This window comes from Equus asinus, chromosome 2 (assembly GCF_041296235.1).
Source record: "Equus asinus isolate D_3611 breed Donkey chromosome 2, EquAss-T2T_v2, whole genome shotgun sequence".
NCBI classification, from domain to species: Eukaryota; Metazoa; Chordata; class Mammalia; order Perissodactyla; family Equidae; genus Equus; species Equus asinus.
This window is the reverse complement of record NC_091791.1, coordinates 145,280,233-145,299,690: the sequence shown is the minus strand read 5'-3', so window position 1 is coordinate 145,299,690 and position 19,458 is coordinate 145,280,233. Positions and strand designations below refer to the sequence as shown.

General features: G+C 39.3%; 1 protein-coding gene across 4 annotated transcripts in view; it reads right to left on the bottom strand.

Moving 5' to 3' along the window:
* MYO5A (myosin VA) overlaps window positions 1–19,458 on the bottom strand; it is a 187,291-nt gene that overhangs the window by 56,025 nt on the left and 111,808 nt on the right. For all 4 annotated transcript variants that reach the window (XM_014850530.3, XM_044764877.2, XM_014850533.3 and 1 more), the window contains exons 14-22: window positions 19,127–19,210; window positions 13,973–14,134; window positions 12,676–12,773; window positions 10,668–10,754; window positions 10,472–10,580; window positions 8,019–8,230; window positions 6,940–7,096; window positions 3,116–3,355; window positions 1,859–2,107 (exon numbers count right to left, since the gene is read on the bottom strand). In XM_014850530.3, the coding sequence (XP_014706016.3) occupies window positions 1,859–2,107; window positions 3,116–3,355; window positions 6,940–7,096; window positions 8,019–8,230; window positions 10,472–10,580; window positions 10,668–10,754; window positions 12,676–12,773; window positions 13,973–14,134; window positions 19,127–19,210 (1,398 nt within the window). The remainder of the gene's footprint in view (window positions 1–1,858; window positions 2,108–3,115; window positions 3,356–6,939; window positions 7,097–8,018; window positions 8,231–10,471; window positions 10,581–10,667; window positions 10,755–12,675; window positions 12,774–13,972; window positions 14,135–19,126; window positions 19,211–19,458) is intronic.

Sequence of the window (19,458 nt, the reverse complement as noted above, 5' to 3'; positions counted from 1 at the left end):
AGCAAAAATCAAAACCAAAAGTAACTTTGCAAAGTTCATGATTTACTCAGTTCACCCTTTGGAATAAAATGTGTGCTTGTGATGAGTACAATTGGAATTTTTTTCTCTATGCATAAATTCAAGGAACTCTTAAAATGACAGCTTTAATAATAAAGACAAAGTGTCAGGAGTTCAGAGACAGAGAAAGGGTCCCTGAAGACCAGCGCAGTTAGAGAACAACACTGCCACAGCAGAAGTCAATCCACAGGTGGCACTTCTGCTGGTTCAGTCTCTTCCCTCCGTGCTGATATGGCCTTAACAACCACTTCAGTAGAAAGGCCCGAGTCCTCTACGCGCTCTTGAGAGAAGCTGCTCTTTGTCAGGCGTGTGCAACCAGTCACCTGTGGTGCTTTTTCAGAATACGCGTGCCTCGCCCACACTCCCAGAGCTTGGGCAGGTTTCTTTTTAAGAACTCTCCAGAAGATTCTGACACTCCTGGTTAAGAAGCACAGTTCTAGTGTCCTTTCTGGGCTCCTTGATCAGGCTGACTGGGAGTGTAGCTTTCCCGACCATAAAGCTGGCTATCACAGTGAAATTTTTCCATTTTTCCCCATTACCACACTCCATCCAAAAGAATTAATGGTAGTGTCTATAGCTATCCCTGTGTGAAGCAGAAGATAATGAAGTGAAAAGAAAGGAGAAATCTGAATTTGCTCATGTGCAGTATTCTACCAGACTAGAAAGGTATGAACTTGACTTTGAAGAGGAAAAGAGAATACCCCTCCCAAGTTTAAACACTCTATAGATTCAGAGGGATCTTAAAAGCTTCCACGGACTCAGGTAACAGCGAAAAAAAAGATCTTAAATCTCAAGAGTATCCCTTTGAATGTATATTCGACTTCTGACAGAAGAAACTTGCTATGTCAAAATAACATATATAATGGCACTGCTGTTTCCATTTACAGAGGCCAGATCCACTGGAAATATAGGAGGAATTATTTTATTAGGACCCTGAATATCATAGACGGATTGCAATTTTATTAGCTACCCTATCCTACCGGAACTGCATCTAGCTCCTTCTCAGGTTCTCTTTGCATATGCTGCTGTTGATGTTCAGAAGTCAGTACAGAAAAAGCATATTGGGATTCTTGCCAGTAGTTACAGCCATCAACTCTGCTTTCATTTAAAGATGATAACACTAGTAGAATCTCTGAAACTCGATTACTTTTTCCAGTAAGCCTTATGTTCAGGTACTTCTATTTTGTTTAAACAATACATCTCACTATTGCTTGAGAACCTTTGTGTTTTCTGTATTTAATAAACTTCTGACATAAGTTACTAACTATTTGTAGTGTGGAAGCACTGACCAATCTGTAAGCATTTTGTTGTTGTTCTATCTGCATAGCAGCTCTTGGCTGCAACCAGTGTGCAGAAATTTGGATTCTCCCTCTTGAACTTCTTAACACAGCCTTCATGCAGGTTCCATAAAGATCTCTACTATCAAGCTACTGACAGTTCATTGTTGATTTGACTCTTAATCATGTTAACCCTACTGAAGAAAAGGAGTCTACACTCCATCCAGACCTACGCATTTAAAGAAAAACAGTGGATAGCAGGTAGTTGGCCATTAATTCTCTTCTTACAATACTGCTTTGCCTCTGTTCTTACTAGAGTCAAAAGGGTCTACTAAAACACCTACAGCTACTCATCCATCACGTAAGAGAAACGCTTGGGACACACTAGTAATGAATAGCAAACCAACTGGAATTTGTACTTCACCTTCAGTTGAAACCAATATTAAACTACTTGGGCCAGGTCAAGATGACAGCACATTTCCTTTGTGAAAAGAGTAGATGGGGATACAAACATTATTTCCTACCTGCTCAGTTTCTTGTTTGTATCTATCTGCACGTTCTTCAATGGATTTTTTCTCTGACTGAGTTTGTTCCAGGTCTTTCCGGAGCTTGGCAATTTCTTCCTGCAGACTGAGGACCCGTCCGGTGGCAATCTTTGCTTCCTCCTCACTTAGCTGAAGACGTTCTAAGTCATTTCGTAGTTTCTCAGTCTCAGAGTTGTATATTCCTTCCAGATTGGTCAGTTTCTCCATGAGGCATTTGTAGTCTTTGTTCTTTAAACACACACAGAAGTAACAAGTAAATATACACATCATCAAATGTATTTAATGAAAAATCATGCTTATTCATCATATTCATACTATATCATCACAGCACTGATACAGTATCTAACCAAAATACTAACCATAACATTTACAGTAACATAATCAATACCCTCTTAGTGACACAAAGAAAAGAGAAGAGGCACAATCATTTCTGTTTTACATGACAGGAAACATAGATGTGATTTTCTTATAGTCCCAAGGCAAGTTACTACAGTAAATTCTTAATTTCATGATTCTTAATCAAGAAATAGGAAAACCTATCCTCGCTTTTGAAAACAAATCAGTGTGTTACTAAAAGCCACGTGCTAGCCAGGTGATACATAAGAATGATAAAATGGCCTCAAAATCACAAGTTTCTTACAAATCTCTTTGTTTACTATCTCAAAACTCTTCTTACCACCCAGAAAAACTTTCTGATGAATCCTATTTAATTCTGTTCTCTGTTTTCCTTTGCCCTCCTTAGTATTCATGTCTTACTAATTACCTTTATACCATTTGAATGTGCTAAAACATTACTTAGCAACTATCTCTAAGAAATCAAACTTTTATCTCTGTGAATATACTGTAGATTCCTCAGAAGCAGGGATATTTTCCTGCTTCTTTTGCTATTTCAATGCTAAACAACTCACCTGCTAAAGGAACATTACACTACATGCAAATGAATGATAGTGATGTACGAGCTCTATAAAGTCTAGACTACAATAGGACTCTCAGTCATAAAGGCTTGGAGTGCTGGTAAATCTGGCTGTGTTCTCAAAAATAATTTCCTGCCTTAGTCCTTGCAATTATAATCTTACCTCCGATCCTGTTACTATTTCCACACTCATTACTGTCATTATTATTTTACTTTTTTGCTAAGACTGAAAGGTAAAGTCAAGGGGAGACAATGCTGAAAATAAGCCTAGCGGATTTCTAGAAAGGCATGCTCCACTTCTAGGGCTCCCGTTTAAAACACACCTGCTCATCAACTTTGCGCTGCAGCTGCATGATCTTGTTCTCCATGCCAATGTGGAGCTTCTTATAGCGCTCCACGGATCGGGCCTCGATCTTGAGCTTTTTCAGCTCGCGCTTGGCCATCATCCGTCGGAAACAGCACTGAAGGTAGATAATGGCATGCATGCTCCTCTTGTAGTAAGTGCGAGCCAGCCAGCCCCGGACCCACTTCTGAATGATGACTGCTTTGTGCTCACGGAGTATCTGCAAGGGAGGGTAAGTGCAAGTAATGTCAGACCCTGGACTAGGCTCAAAGTTCAACTATATCAACCTATGTATGTCAGGCTGAGAATCCACACATCACGTAAAGGGAAAGATACAAAAATGGAAGCAACAATATGTTATGTGGATTGTACATATCACAAATATATGGAGGCACAAAATTATTTTAAAAGGTGATTTGAAAAGTAGGCTTTAAAAGGGGATTTGAGAAACATATATAAAAATGTGTTACATTCACATGTTAAATGTATGATTATAAGCAGAGTATACACGTAGAAGTTGTCCAAATAAAAGGCACCAGATGACTAAAAGGAAAACACTTTTTAAAAGAATGAAAAAATGCATTAGGTTTCTTATTGATATATGATTTCTGTTAGCAACTGGTGATCTACAAAATGAACAGAACTTGGCTCCCTGTAAACTATGTGCTATTAAAATAAAAATCTTACCCACCACCCTTACTGCTGATACCATCTCACTGTGCTTGAGGACAAGGGTATGACAAGTAAGCTGGCTGTAGAGGCCAACATTTGGGGCACTGCACAGTTTCTTACTGACATTGATTTTTCCCCCCAAAACAAAAAAAATGACACTCTTGTTTGCCATATTTGAGGAATACCATTCTAGTGAGGATTCCCCATTGCTGTTTCAAATGTAGCAGGAATCCACTTACAGGATTCAAAGGTAGTAGGGATGGAGCTGTGAGAGGAAAACTATAAGTAAGATGAAGTCAAGTAAACTAATCTTAATTTTGATTTTATGTTGTATTTTCTTAAAAAAAAATCATGATGGGGGCTGGCCCCGTGGCCGAGTGGTTAAGTTCGTGCACTCCGCTGCAGGCGGCCCAGTGTTTCGTTGGTTCCAATCCTGGGTGCGGACATGGCACTGATCATCAGACCACGCTGAGGGAGCGTCCCACATGCCACAACTAGAAGGACCCACAACGAAGAATATACAACTATGTACTGGGGGGCTTTGGGGAGAAAAAAGGAAAAAAATAAAATCTTAAAAAAAAAAAAGAAATAGGTTTATAATTATCTAAAAAACAAAACAAAACATGATGTTCCCCTAAACTTATAAACTTATAACAAAAAAGTTGCCTTATGAGATGAATTTTTTATCACTAACGACCATCAAGCAGAGATTGTGTAAACAATTTCCAGGAATGATGGAGAAGAAATTCTTGAATTTTAAGAAAGGTTAAACTAGCAAAACCTTGAGGTCCTACTAAGTTGATGACTTTATGAAGTAACTCTTGTATGATACAAATGATGTTTAAATGTATGCACTATCAAGTTCTTATTAGTGATTATTACCAATGGACACAATGAATCTCCTATGAAACTTTTTAAATGTCAAAATTTCTGAAACCATCTAAATATGTAGCAGTTTAATAAGATCATTAAAAGAATAGTTTCTATTTTTAGGTTATGTGGCTAAGAAAAACAGTGAAAAAAATGTGCCATTCTAGAGGATACATTTAAGAAATAAGTGGCTAAGTTTTAAACTATCAATACAAAACAAACATAGGTGTTTAGGACCCCTGAACAGTATCTTCAGCCAACTCCAGGGTGGCCCTTTGGCTGTGTTCCTAATGCTAAGGCAGCCTTCAGCTTCCACTAAGTGCAGTCACTGTGCATCACGCTGCAGTGGGTCAGGCATCCTGAGCTCTCACTGACCATCACAATCCCGAGGGAGCCCCTTGTCTTATCTGGATTAATAGTGACCAATTGGATAAGACTCAGTGAGGGCAAATTGAAGACTTGCAGACTTTAAAATCCAAGCAGCACACAGTGGGAAGGTTATTAATGCCAATTTTCCTATTCCATTTCCTTCTCTCCGTGTAACTTCAGACACTGGCCCATTTCTGTAATCTCAGTTGAATGGAAACAGCATATAATTAGAGCTTCCATTCTCAATCTCATTTCCATCAGTGAGTCAGAGAAATTAAATAACACCTGCTCTCCCTTTAAGATCCCCAACCCCCAAGAAGGGGAAACTTGGACCAGAAACACAGCTAGAAAGAGCAGTAATGGGGTGCTATTGGCCTATACATGAGCTAGCCTCTAATCTGCCACCCCCACTGTGTCCAGTCACAGTGGGAGCTGAGCTGGCCAGAGACTGCTACTGCTAAACCAATGGCCTCAAAACCTAGTTCAGATGTTCCCAAGGAGAGTAGTGAGCAAAACAGGAGGGTAACCAGTTTGGCGTATCTAAACAGTCAAGTTTTATAAGGCTTTTCCCACCCCTGAAAGCTCATGCCTATAGAGAAAGAGCACCAGATATAAAGCAGGTGTGGGCAGAGAGAAAGACCTAGAGTAGATGTCTTCAAATTTTCTTCAAAACATAGCTATTAAATACGCTCATTCAAACTTTCTTTGTTGCCTAAAGTTACTTTAAAATAAGAAAGTAAAATAAATACATGAGTAGGGCCTAGGTCATGCCTATGCACTGCCTGTGATGAGAGCCATGACCTTCAAATCACTCTCTTGATGCTCCTGCTAACAGTGATGCCCATGGAGCTCTAAGATCCAGACTGTATTTCTGGCTTATTAGGAATACATCCTAAAAGACAGACTCAAAACTTTGCCAAACTGAAAGAGAGAAAAACCGTTCAGCAACTAGATCACATACTGTCAGGAGTGAGATTAAGATTATTCTGGTGACCCATTATCTATAGCCATGTTGATTATTGCTAGATATAAAGATTATTTGTCAAAAATTTCTGAAGCATTATATTCCAGTCAATACAACTTTAATTACATTAATGGTGTAACTTATTTCCTTCTCACCATGGTGAATTCTTCCAAGGTTGTTTCATTCTTGGAACAATCTTCTACCCATGAGTCATGTATTCTACCTCTTCACAGCTCATCATAATCGGCTGAATAAAGGGCCCCAAAGACATCAGACCCTAATCCCTGGAATCTGTAAATGCTATCCTGTTGGGGAAAAGGTCTTTGCAGATGTGATTAAGTTAAGGATTCTGAGATGGGGAGATTATCCTGGATTATCTGGATGGGCAAGTATTCTCATAAGAGACAGACAAAAGAAGCTAAACTAGACACACAGAGAAGATGATGTGGAGACAGAGGCAGAGATTGAAGTGATGTGGCCAAAAACAAGGAACACTAGCAGCCACCAAAAGCTGGAAGAGGCAAGGAATGGACTCTCCCCTAGAGCTTCTGGAGCACGTGCAGCCTGCTGACACCTTGATTTTGGCTCAGTGACTTTGGACTTTTGGTCTCCAGAACTGTGAGAGAATAAGCTTCTGTTATTTTAAGCCACCCAATTGGTAGTAATTTATTACAGCAGCCACGGGAAACTAACATATTCACTTTTTTTCAAATTACATAGACAAGGGGAAAAAAAGGAGGTAAATTTTCTTTTTCCATTGTCTTGTTAATAAATATATGCACTTATTTAATATTTTAAAATATATTTCAATTGGTGGTTGTCTCCATATGGCTCCTACATCCATATGAGCCCCTGTGGTACTGTGCACAGACGTGGAATTTGATTCATGTTAATAGAATGAATAAACAAAATTAAAAATAAAGCCTCACCTTGCGATACCTATTTCTGGCTAAGTAGCCTCGCAAATAAGACTGAAGAACGATAGTAGCAGTTCGTTTAATCTTGTACCTCTTGCGAACTATGTACATGCGCCAGTACTTCTGAATGATGGTTGCTGCCTTGGTTCTGCGCAGGAACTTAGCATAGCTGGCCAAAGAAAAGAGTGGTGCATTATCAGTAATCAGAAAAACCCAGGAATAGATTTTGTATAGACTTAAAGCACCAATATCTTCAGCATAATAAGTGGTACCTCCATTGTATTATTCTAATAATGTACATATTAAATCAACATTTATATTTCCTATATTTGTATAGCAATTTAGATTCCCCCAAATAGCTTTGCATTCATCATCTTTTTGAGCCTTCCCTAACCCTGAAAAGTGGGATGTCCCATATTTCCTGATTTTACAATGAAGAAAGTGAAGCTCATAAAGGTTCATGCTTTCTAGGGTGGTCCTCACTGTCCCAGGGTATGTCCCCTCACAGCAGACCAGCTATACACAGTAATGCCATACTTAGTTATCACCAGCTTTCTTAGATCTATCTCTCACTAATGTACAGATATTTCTTCTTAAACTATCTGTGTGTGTATAAGTTTTTTATCATTAATTCATTTCTACAGATATTTCTCAATTAAAATTATCCTACTAGGTAATCACACTGAAGTGTAATCTCTTCTGGACTTTCTCAATTAATTATTCCTGAAAACCCCTCAATGGAGTCATTATTAACTAGCTCATAGTCATAATTTTTTAAAATTTATAGATGATTTCTTCAAGCCCATATAGAAGTATAAAAAACAAAAAATACTGTGGCTATGAGTAGGCAGTAATTTGTCATTTTTTTTGAGGATGCATATGAATCATTCATTCATAAGGGTAAGAGCAATTTCATTCTATTTAACTATCTTATGAGTTAATTTGTTTTTCCTTGAAACTAAGAGGAGGTGAGGCGTTACCTTCTCAGGTAGGGTGACCACTCAAAACTGTCCTTCGTTGTACCATGAATCAAAGGAGCTCTCTAATCTTAGGAGCCCGAGCCAGAGCGGACTGGTCCCCAGGAGACCTACCATCGGGCCTGGTAGCCGCGCACGTATCTCTGCACGGTGATGGCCGCCTTCCGCATGCGAAGGTACTTCTTCCGCAGCAGCCACCCTCGGATCGTCTTCTGGATCCGGATGCAGGCGGCTCTCAGCTTGTCCGCCCTCAGCTTTTCTAGATAGGCCACTTGACCGGCACGGAAAAAGATCTTTGTCTTACCAAACTGGTATTTGTCCTTGTCCTATTTTTGGAAGAAATTGTATGCTCAGAAATAGAAATGATGACTCTATGAATGAAATTTTAAAAGAGAAAAAATATGTCTAAAAGCAGAATCAGTAAAGGGATGAATCTATTAGCTAAAACTTGGGCTACATCACAATTAACTAATGGAGCCAGATTTTTGATCCTATGCAAGTTAAGCAAATAGAAGGGATTTTAAGGAAAACTGCAGTTTAAGAGTTATTTTCCAGAATTATTCTACCTGGAATTATTATCTGAGGCCAAAAACTTGGTTGTGGGTTATAAGCAGCTATTATTTGCTCGTTTGTATTTTAAATATCTCAAGGAAATGGAGATGGTGACACTCCCTCTGACTGACCCAGGCTGTAAGGGTTACATCAGGCTGTATATTCCATGAGAAAGCTGAAGGGACAAAAACACCAGTGTGAAGAATAAGGCAGGGAGTAATGCACATAAAATAAAAATTAAAAAAGAAAAAACCTTGCATATTCATATTAAGAGTTAAGTTTCTCAGCAGTTATCTCTTGGCTTTATCAACAGTATCTGAAAATAAACAAACTCCTATAAATGCACTTAAAATGCTTCTAAAATTTCAAAACTCCTTTTATAAAAATATAATCATTTATATTGCTCATTGACTTTTGATCATAAATAGAGTTGAGCAGTAAACACAGATATGCATGCTATTTTTGCTCTATTACACTGTGATCCACCTTATCTAAAAGCATGCAAGTTAATAACCATTCTCATACCAAAAGAAGAGTGGAATTTATTTATAATAATCACTACTGTGATCTGAAATTCTAAGCGAAAACAGAGAAAATCACTTTTCACTGTAAGCAGATATCTCCTATCTTGTACATGAAATGGGAAAATCAGGAATGTCCATATATGTCTAAAATATATAAAATCATTTCAATTTAAATCAATCAAGTTTACATAGGAAGCCTAGCTGGAGAAACAGAAAGAGCTAGAAAGTGGTTCCCTCTCCCTGACCCCTCTCTGCTTCCCCGACTCCACCCCACACCAACCCTGCACTCGTCTATCTTGTAGCCCGTACATCTGGCCGGCAAAGCCCTGGACCAGGCCTGGGGTGGTCTGGGTGAGGAGGCCAGGCGGAGGACAGTCCCTACTTTCTGCTCCACCTTCCCATCGGAACCCAGGTTAGAAAGGAATTGGGCCAAACTCAAAAAGCACCAGATTATTTTACACATTACTAAGTGGCCTTAGTGCTTTCAAAGGAAAAACATTTATTACCAAAGAAGAGATTCTACATTTAGTTAATAGCTAGTAATTATGACTAATTACCTCAAAGTGAGGTAATCCATCCAGACTAGTGTCAAACAAGTGAAAATATTTTGTAAAAAACCTTTCAGGAATCAAATTCTCCGTGACCTGGATCAGGCGTTCTCAAAGTGTAGTCCTCAGATCAGCATCAGCACCACCTGGGAACTTGTTAGAAATGCAAACTCCTAGCCCCACCCCCACCTACTGAATTGGGTGGGGCCCAGCAATCTGTTTTAGCAGGCCCTCCAGGTGACTGACGGATTCTAAAGTTTGAGCACTCCTTGGCTTGGAAAGCAAGACTCCCCAAACACCAACCTATACTTCCTAACCGTTTCTCCACCGTCCCACACAGCAATCTTGCACTGCAAAAACTACTTTACTGTTTTCTGAGCAAACTCTATGCTTTCCCACTTCTTCACACCTTGCTCCCTGTTAGAATATTCTTCCATTTTTATACAATCTAACCCATTCTTCAGGGCCTGACTCAAAACACACGTCTTCTGTGAAATCATTCCTCCTTCCCATATTGGATGTGGCTTTGCCTTTCTCAGATTTCTTGTCTCATTCACTCAGCATTGGTAGACACTAAAGTATATTATATTTATCTTTAAAATGCATTAAATTCCAAGAGAGACTATGTTAGAAGACTTATTTTTTCTGAATCACACAGCATCTGGCCCTGTGTCTTCTCTAAGTACTAGGTGAATTTTTACTCTAGGAAGAATGTGTCTCAAGTCTGGGTCCAGGCCTCGCCAGAGTGGACCATCATCCTCACTAGTCCCGGCATCCTAAATACAGTGAGGTTCGATCTCCAAGACAGTGTGCCCCTCCACCACACACCCCCAAATAATCTGGATTAGTGGTATTTGGATGTGCCCAGGGCTTTCAAAGGTTACAATCACAAGGGCTTTGGCCAATATCTGTTCAGATAAAGGTAAGTGAACATCTTCCTTACCAGGATCAGTTTCTCCAATACATTCTTGCACGTTTGCTTCCTGTCACTCAGCACATCTTTTTGCTTCATTAGGACACGGTAGCGGCTGAAAAACTCTTGGTAAGTCCACCTACCAAGAGAACCTCACGTCAGCTTACGGAAAGAAGTAGGAACCTCTCCCATCAGGATCCTTATATTTGAAAACTGCCAGGCTCACCGAGAGGGGAATCCCGCTGCGCTGATTCGGATGGTTTCCAGGACACCACACGCTCTCAGCTGCTGCACTGCCCTCTTCTCATCAAACCTACACATAAAAGTAAAAATCATTAATACACAAAGAAGCCTAGCTGTAGCCACAAATTACTCTGCTCAGTCCAAAGATTAAATTCTTTTGCAAAGAAGCAAATGAATAAATTAGAAAAGAAAGCATTCGAAAGTATGAGCAGTGATCAAAATGGAAAACTTCATGTGGGAGTCAGGAGGGACAATCAGCAGTAAAAGTAAACAGCCACAAACATTATCTGTGGGTCATACTACAAACTCATAAGAAATATCATTAAGAGTATTTAAACAAAAAAACTCCCCTGCACTTTGCCCATAGTCACTACATGGCTTGGCCTAACTGTTCTGATAATTCTTTAGCTCACCATACATAGCTCCCCTGGAATAGACTGGCCAGCCCTGCAGGCTTCTTTAACAAGAAGGACAAATTAAATATGCCCCATTCGGTTATTAGAAAAAAAATAATTAGTGTTCTAAAAGCTATTCAACTCAGTGTGTACGTACTAAGCATTTATAGTGTCCACATCAATGAAAAATAGTTTCATTTTCTGTTACATTTTATATCCTTTATGTTTATTTCACTCTAGACAAATGGCATCTTAATGTTAAAGTGACACTAAAGGAGAGAGCAGCAAGGCCTGCCCCTTGCCGGATGATCATTCCTCTCACCCTCCAGTTAAGCCCTGACTAGCCTATCCAAGTTTTCTGCTGCGCTATCTTCTCAGGTGTTCCGTTGGTGGTGGGAGATGGGGTTGGCAGGCAATGGCTCCTAGGGCTGTCCAGGAGAGTGGCCCAAAGCTTGGCAGCTTCTTCCTGCCTCCCACTTCCTCCAGAAAGGGCTTCTTGGCAACGCGGAGGATCTAACAGTCTTTCAGAACTGCCCTGCAGTCTGAGGCAGAATCTTGGGAGGGTAGGAGTGGCAGGGCTGGAGGGAAACGAGCTCTCATATACTGTGGAGTGGGAGTTCTTACAACCTTAGGGAAATGTGCCTAGTCTTTGACCCCCAAATTCCACTTTGAAAAACACATTATCCTAAGGAGATAATCATGCAAATATACAAAAATGTTTGGCAAAAGATGTTTATCACAGCATTGGTGGAATAACCTACATGCATATCAACAGGGAAAAATTTAAATAAATGATGGGATATCTATACGATGGGATACTACGTAGCCATCAAAATGATGATGTGGATTTTTATTTACTAACATAGAAAGCATCCATAATTTATTAAGTCAAAAGCACATACAAAACTGCAATCACAGCATGAGCCCCTCCCACTTGCTAAAGTCTCTCTCTTTCTCACACACGGAGCAAGGAAGGAAGGGATGTTGGTTGGTCAAGAAGGATCTATGCCAGTTAATACCAGTTATCTCTCTGGGTATGATGGATGCTTTTTTATTTATATTCATACTATTCTTTATTTTCTAAAAGTTGTTTTTACAATGTGCATGTATTACTTTTAAAATTAGAGAGATATTTCCATTTTGAAAAAAAACTCCAAAAAGATTCATTCTCCCCTCAGGCATGGTATTTGAAGCAGGACAAGATGTTGGTAACAGGAGACATTCTCTGATGTTTCAACAGGTGGAAGGTAGCAGGGATACTGCGAGTCTTCGCCAAAGCAGCCTCATCCCACTCAGCTCTGGGTGTCACTAGCACCCAAACCAACAAAAGCCCAGAAAGATCTTGAACTGAAGTAAATTCAAAACAGAAAACAGAACTAGGAACACCTGGTTGACCTCAACTTTTAAAATCTTTGGAAGGCCAATTGCTACTTTGTTCTCACATTGTCAAGAGGGAACAAAAATCAAAAAAATTCTGTTAACTAGTAGTTTCCCTCTACAAGACATGAAGATTCACCCCAGTATTTTAGCCTTCTCTTGGTTTGGTAGTCCTTATGAGAGCTGGACCCTTTTAATCAGTAGTTGAGAAACACTCACGTGAATGGGAACTTGAAGTCATTAGGCTTAATGCAGCGGACGTAGTGAGGGGTAGTGGCGTTCAGGGTCTCCATAAGCAGGTGAAGGGAGTTTCGGAACTGCATGAAAAAGAGCAGAAAAGGGCAGCAACGTTTTGTCAAAGTCAAAGATGATGTAAAACAATTTAAAATTTTCTTCCAATGACACTAGTGGAGATGACTTTGCCACCTATGAACCTGACCCACCCTCAGAAGGGGAGCTGCTACTAAACAAGAATGCTAGGGCTTTAGGTTAAAATTGGCTTCAACTGTACCATTTACATGCTTCCTCTGCTAAATATACATTTGCTCTCCTCCCACCACTTTTCCCCACCCCTGCCCCCTTTTTTTATAGAGTTTATTCTTCAGAGCAATTTTAGGTTTACAGCAAAAGTGAACAGAAGGTACAGGGACTTCCCCCACACCCCTGCCCCCACTCAGGCACAGCCTCCCCCATTATCAACATCCCCCACCAGAGCAGTACCTTTGTAACCACTGATGAACCTACTTTGACACAACATTATCACCCAAAGTCCACCATTTGCATTAGAATTCACTCTTCCCACACTCCTTTTAATACAGGTTTCTGCAGCTTTCTGTTGTGAGCTCAGAATTTTCACTAAAAATATAACCTCATTTTAAGGATACTAAGGCCATTTAATCATGTACAGTGGGAATTTTGCTCTAAAACACTGAAAAAAGTAGCAGATGACTTAAGGGTCTAGGAAATGAGTGGGAGGAAAGAGTACAGCCAGGGTGGGGTTTCCATTAAGGACATGGAATCGGGACTGGAGGCCTTGGACCTGTGTCAGGCCCTGCTTCCTATCTGCACCTGGCACAGGGTCCCACACACAGGAAGACAAGCTGACTTGCACTCAGCCTTCTGTCCAAAGCTCCAACACTGGTGCGGGGGCTAAGCACGTGTGTAGTGTTTCCAACTTCCCACAGAGCCCAAGCCATCAAAGAAAGGAGAGGGCACCCTTCCTGCACTGAAGAAGCTGCCGCTCTGCACAAATCCAGAGATGGAACAATCAGACCACAAAACAAAGGTGGCAGTGGTCTGTGAGGGAGGATACACACTAGAAGAATTAAGATGTAGAGAAAACTATTTGGGGCAAGGCTTAAGCAGATTCACGGAGAGAAGAGTAAGAGTGTACGGTGTCACCTGTTCTCACAGCAAAAGCTCTAGCCTCCCCCCATCTGGGAGGCTGACAAGGAAGACCTGAGGCTTCGGCCAGGCCTGAGGGGAAGCAGCGCCCAGCAGCAGCTCCTGAACTCACCTGGTGCCCCACTGTCTTCTTGTGCTCTTTGGCCATCTGGCCTGGTCTGCCTTTGGTGGGCTTTACAGGAGTGCGGGTGAGGGGCGTGCGCCCTGAAGAGGTGGCTGAGGTTGGACTGATGGCCTTCTCATCATCTTGAAACAATTCTGGTAGCATCTTAAACTGAGTCAGAAACAGTAAAAGGAAATGACACTCTACACCCAAACTCAAATGTAAACCTTCGCAGAAACATTATGAAGATTTGCAGTCCATAGTGATTCCCTTCCCTTCAGAGTCACATGCCAGAAGTAATCAATATCTGTGTTGGAAGCCAAAAATATGAGAGGAAAGTGACATAAATGCTACAAAAATATAGGTGGAAAAGTGCAATAATTCTACAACTATGTTTGGGGGAAACAAAATCAAAACTACTCCCCTAAGACTTTAACTCCTAATCCACAGGAAATGGCCACTCTAAACACATTACTGGTTTTGAACTATAATTATTATATGAGCAAAATACTAATTGGAAGTCCTATCTTATTACCTCAGTTCCACAAAACGTTTTATCATCATGCTTCATTTGTCTACCCACTAACTTAAATGGGGAGCGCCGGCTAAAAGCTATCACCGAAAACCTCAGCAGGCAGGGTGTTGTGAGCTAGTTCCACAATATTATAAGATTAAAAAATAATTGTGAAGTAATAATAATTTTTAGAAAACAATTTGGATTATAGGGAAACGTGTAAAAACCCTACCTTTATCCTATAATCTTTTATATTTGTTTTCAAGGGATTTATAACTAGATTGCATAATTCCTATAATCAATTTTGTGTTCTGCCAAGTTAGTAATATGAAAGACTATTAAAAGATCTGGTACTATTTAATAAGAGGGTGGATGGTATTAGTCAACATGGTTGGGAGAAATTTTACACAACAAAAGAGACTTCAAACTAATCCACAGGAACACTTCAATATGTGTACAATCTTTCCAACAGTGCCACATTCCATATAAATAAAATGAATCCTTCTTATGAGTCAAATTATAATTCAACTATCAATTATTTGTCTAATAATCTCAGAATATGACAAGAAATAATTTTCTTAGAATTCTTTCATTAAAAAATAAAATCCGACAATTTCACTTGCTCTTAGTGTGTGTAACAATCATAAAGATAATTTAGAAGATAATTCACGATGTATAATAACAAACTGTTATATACATAACACACCAAAAATGGTTGCTTGCTACATAAATGAATGTATCCCTTGCTTTACTGTATAAATAATATATTTTAGCTTGGCTGGCTATAAAGAGGAAAAAAGCATTTTATCATTATCTTGAATTACAATGTTAAAGCTGTGTTTCAAAGGGGAAAAATAAGAGTTCCAAATAGAGTTGATTTGAAAACTCAGCATGGGGTTAAGACGCCAGGCTATTCATTGACAGGCCAAGTACTGAAGAATTTTGTCTATGCTATTCTACCATTCTCAAATAAATTGCTAGCTTTACATTAGCGCTGCCTACCTAAACTTTGTTTTTCTCTCTTCTGTGTGAAATAGGTAACAGAGTTGGGCTGCAATATCATATTCACCACTAGGTGCTACAATTTAAATTACTATCTACAGTATCTACCAGAAAACTGCTTAGTGTTCAAAGTTCAGAACACATACACATAGATATGCATATGCATGTGTGTGTAGCTTTCTCTTTACAGAAATTATAAATTAAAAATTCACTACATTGAGTTTTCTTAAAAAAAAAAAAGAGTACATTTTACATTGCTGTGTTAGAAACTGCTCTGCAATTTCTTCTTTAGGCAGTATTCCTGCTGTCTCATGGGCCATTTTTCTCAGACTTCTTTCCTGATTCTTCCTCAGGCCAGCATCGAAAAGTCAGAATGCCTCAAGACCCTGGCCTTACTCTCTACTATTTTTTATCTATTTCCTCTCCCTAAGCAATCTCATCCAGTCCCATTGCTTTCACTACCATCTAGTTCTAAAGACTACCAAATTTATATCCCTACTCTGACATTTCCCCTGACCTGCTGACTTTCATTTCCAACTTCATATACGATATGTCCACTTAACTATCTAACTGCCATCTTAGGCAAAACACGTCCAAGACAGAACTCTTCATCTTTCTCCAAAAGCCTGATCTTTCATAAGTCTTTACCTCAGTAAATGGTACCATCATCCATCCAGTGTCTCAGGCCGAAAGCACAAAAGTCATCCTCAGTTTCTCCCATTCCCTCACTCTCCATACCCAATCCACCAAGACCTGTCAACTCTACCCACAAATTATACACTATCTCCACTGGTATAATCTCAGTATCTCAGTCTACCATCCCTCTCCCCTAGATCACTACTGCCCCATCTCCACCCACCCCAAGTATATGTCCACACAGCAGCATATCATTCCCCATATGAAAACCTTCCAGAGTTTCCACGGCAACAGGAGTAAAATCCACAGTCTCTATCACACTTCATTCCAGAAAGTGGCCCCTGTCTACTCATCCAACACAACCTATTCACCCACCATGCTCCAGTCACATTGGTCTTCTTTTTGGACCTCAACCAGGAGCAGCTTATATAGTCTCAGTGCTCCTCACTTGCTCTTCCATCTGCCTTAACATGGCTGTGTCCCATTATTCAGGGTATAGCCTAAATGTCACTTCCTCAGAGAGCCTTCCCTGACCACCCCAGCTAATGTAGACCTCACCCCTGCCCAAGCTTAGTCACTCTCTACCTTGGTACCCTGTTTTAGTTTCTTTATAGCACTTACCACTTTATGACATGATATCTAAATATTTGATTAAGTGGTAATTGCCTAACTCCCCACAAGAGCAGGGACCTCTGCCTATCTCATTTATCTTGTTCACCTTGCTAAATTCCAAATTTTCTTAGGCCATTTATTGAAGAATTTATCCATTCCCCACTGACTGAGAATGCCTACTTTATTTAAAGAGAAAGAGACGTATAAACAGACAGATATATAAGTAGGTAGATATGCCTGGACATTCCATCTTGTTTCTTTGATCTTGTCTATTCTTAAGACAGGGTTTTGAAGTGCTTAACACTGAACTTATATGTCTAGGAAACAGCGTTAAAGAAAACAGAAGAATCCAAGAAATAACTTCATGTAGATGTGGGAAATCATCTCGGTAACAACAACATTATTCACTAAGAGCTTTTTATGCACGAGTACTGTTCTAAGGGCTTAATACAACCTATTTAATCCTCATAACAACCCTTCAAAGTAGATACTACCATGATTCTATTTTATAGATGAGAGATCTGAGGCATAAACTCAGTAGATGAACTGTGCTTTCCCTCATCAATTAGCAACATGGAAAGTAGGGGTTATAACCCTTTTTAATGGTGTTTGGTAGAGTTGCAATTTAGTAATATCTAGTTGAGTTGCAATTTATTTATGTGCTTCCCGACATCAGATGTAGCAACAGAAGATTCCTTCGTAGTGGAAAAATATAAATTAAGAAAACTTATGTTGAGTTTATAATACCTTAATTCCTTCTCAGGTTGTAAATTTGACTCGAGACTGCAAAATTAAAAAAAAAAAAAACCAGACAGAACACATATACACACAAACACAACCCCACGTTGTATTACCACAAAAATAATTCTATTCAAAACACATAACACAATTACACAATTATTAATCTTCTAAAATTAGTACTTCCAAGAGAACAAATCAACACTATGTTACACTTGCTTCCTATTAGGTGCAGAGGAATTAAAATCCAAAGTTCACACCCTCAGGTTGGGTCTCTGCTGACTGGGAGCAGGGGAGGCCTTTAAGCTATGCAACTCACACACTGTCCCCACACCAACTGCAACAACTTACAAAGACTGGCAGGCTCTCCAAATGATTCCTCAGAACACATAGCTGCCTTCTGATAACTAAGGATCCACTAGCCAATCAGAAAACTTAAGTCAGAATAAAGACACAACTGATTATGGGTACCTGGAATGGGAACCTGTGAATGTTCTATTTAAGCTAAATTACTTAGGCAGAGTAGTCATACTAGAATTTCATGGTTTTCATCATTATTCATAAGTCAAAATGATTTATAATCCTTAAACGCATAATCCTCAGGGATTGGTATTAATGCCCAGTGGCTATGAAGATAAGCAAAAAATTGACTTTTCCTACAGATACGGGGAATCATTGTTTTATGAGGGTTAAAACTGTAATTTGGTTTTTACATGATCTTTCTATTATCAAAATAATTGAAAGTAAAAGTTTTTACTCCAAAAACAAGAGTTAAATGGTTCATATAATATTCCATTGAAGTTAAAAGGATTGTTTTAGAATAAACCAGAAAAACAAAAAGTGTCAGTCAGTAATCTAGAAGAATTCACATGAAAATTTTTAGTTTTTTACTGAATATTTGAATATTCACTTTGCTAAAATAAGTAACTGATTTCCTGGTTTGCTCCCTATAGGGTCAAAGTGAGCCGTGTTCCCATCCCCATCTTTTCATGATGAGAGTCAAAGAGTGGAGGTTGGGATCAACCTAAAAATCAATTTAGTATAGCCATTATAGCCCTCTGCAATCTGGAATATTCTTTTCCCTCTAGAAAGCAGTGTTTCTAGTATCTGTGACTAAGAAAAATAATTTCAAAGTGCTTTGGGCCACATGTGAAACTGCACTCAGTGACCTAGAGATCAATCTCCATCTGGATGGAGTGCATAAGGCAGCATCTCTAGCACATCCCTTCAAAATGACACAGCAAAAACCCCATTTTCTCTCATAGTCTCAGGCACATGAGAGTCTAGAACTGCTGTGAAGGCAATTATTTCACCTAAAACTGAAAGACAACACTACATAGTGGTTAAGAGCAGACTGAGCCAGACAGCCTGGGTTTTAATTTGGCTTGAAAACACACTAGCTATGAAGTCTCTGTGCCTCAGTTCCCTCATCTGTAAATAGGAGTAATGATAACATCACCTTAGTATAAGGATCAGGTGAGTTAACATTTCTAAGGCATTTAAAAAGGACCTGACACACAATAAGTGTTAAGTAGTTAATAAATTAAAAACAGTAAGGCTGATTTTGTGAGAAAAATCATTATTATTGTTAAAAAGCTAATGCTTAAATAATTAACATTTTATTGAATATATCCTGACTGGAGAAAGCCTATCATGATTACCTTGCTTGATTTAAGAACTTTAATTTGTTCTTCAAAAACAGTGTCTTTATTCTTTTCCAGAAAGCCTTCACACTGGTATTCCACCTGTAAACACAAGGAAAAATCTCCTTAACTAATAAAACTTTTGAATAGATATTATCAGCAACAACAAAAATATTTCTTAGGTTCAGACTATATGACTGGCTCTCAGCAAAGTGGTATCATTAGTTTTAGTCTAAGAAACTAGTACCTTCTCGGTAAGAAGCACGTTAACTCTAGGGTAAAACTCTCCAAGTACTATGTTTCCTAGGGAACAGTGGTAGTGCTGATTAATTGCGGCCTAAAGGACCCTC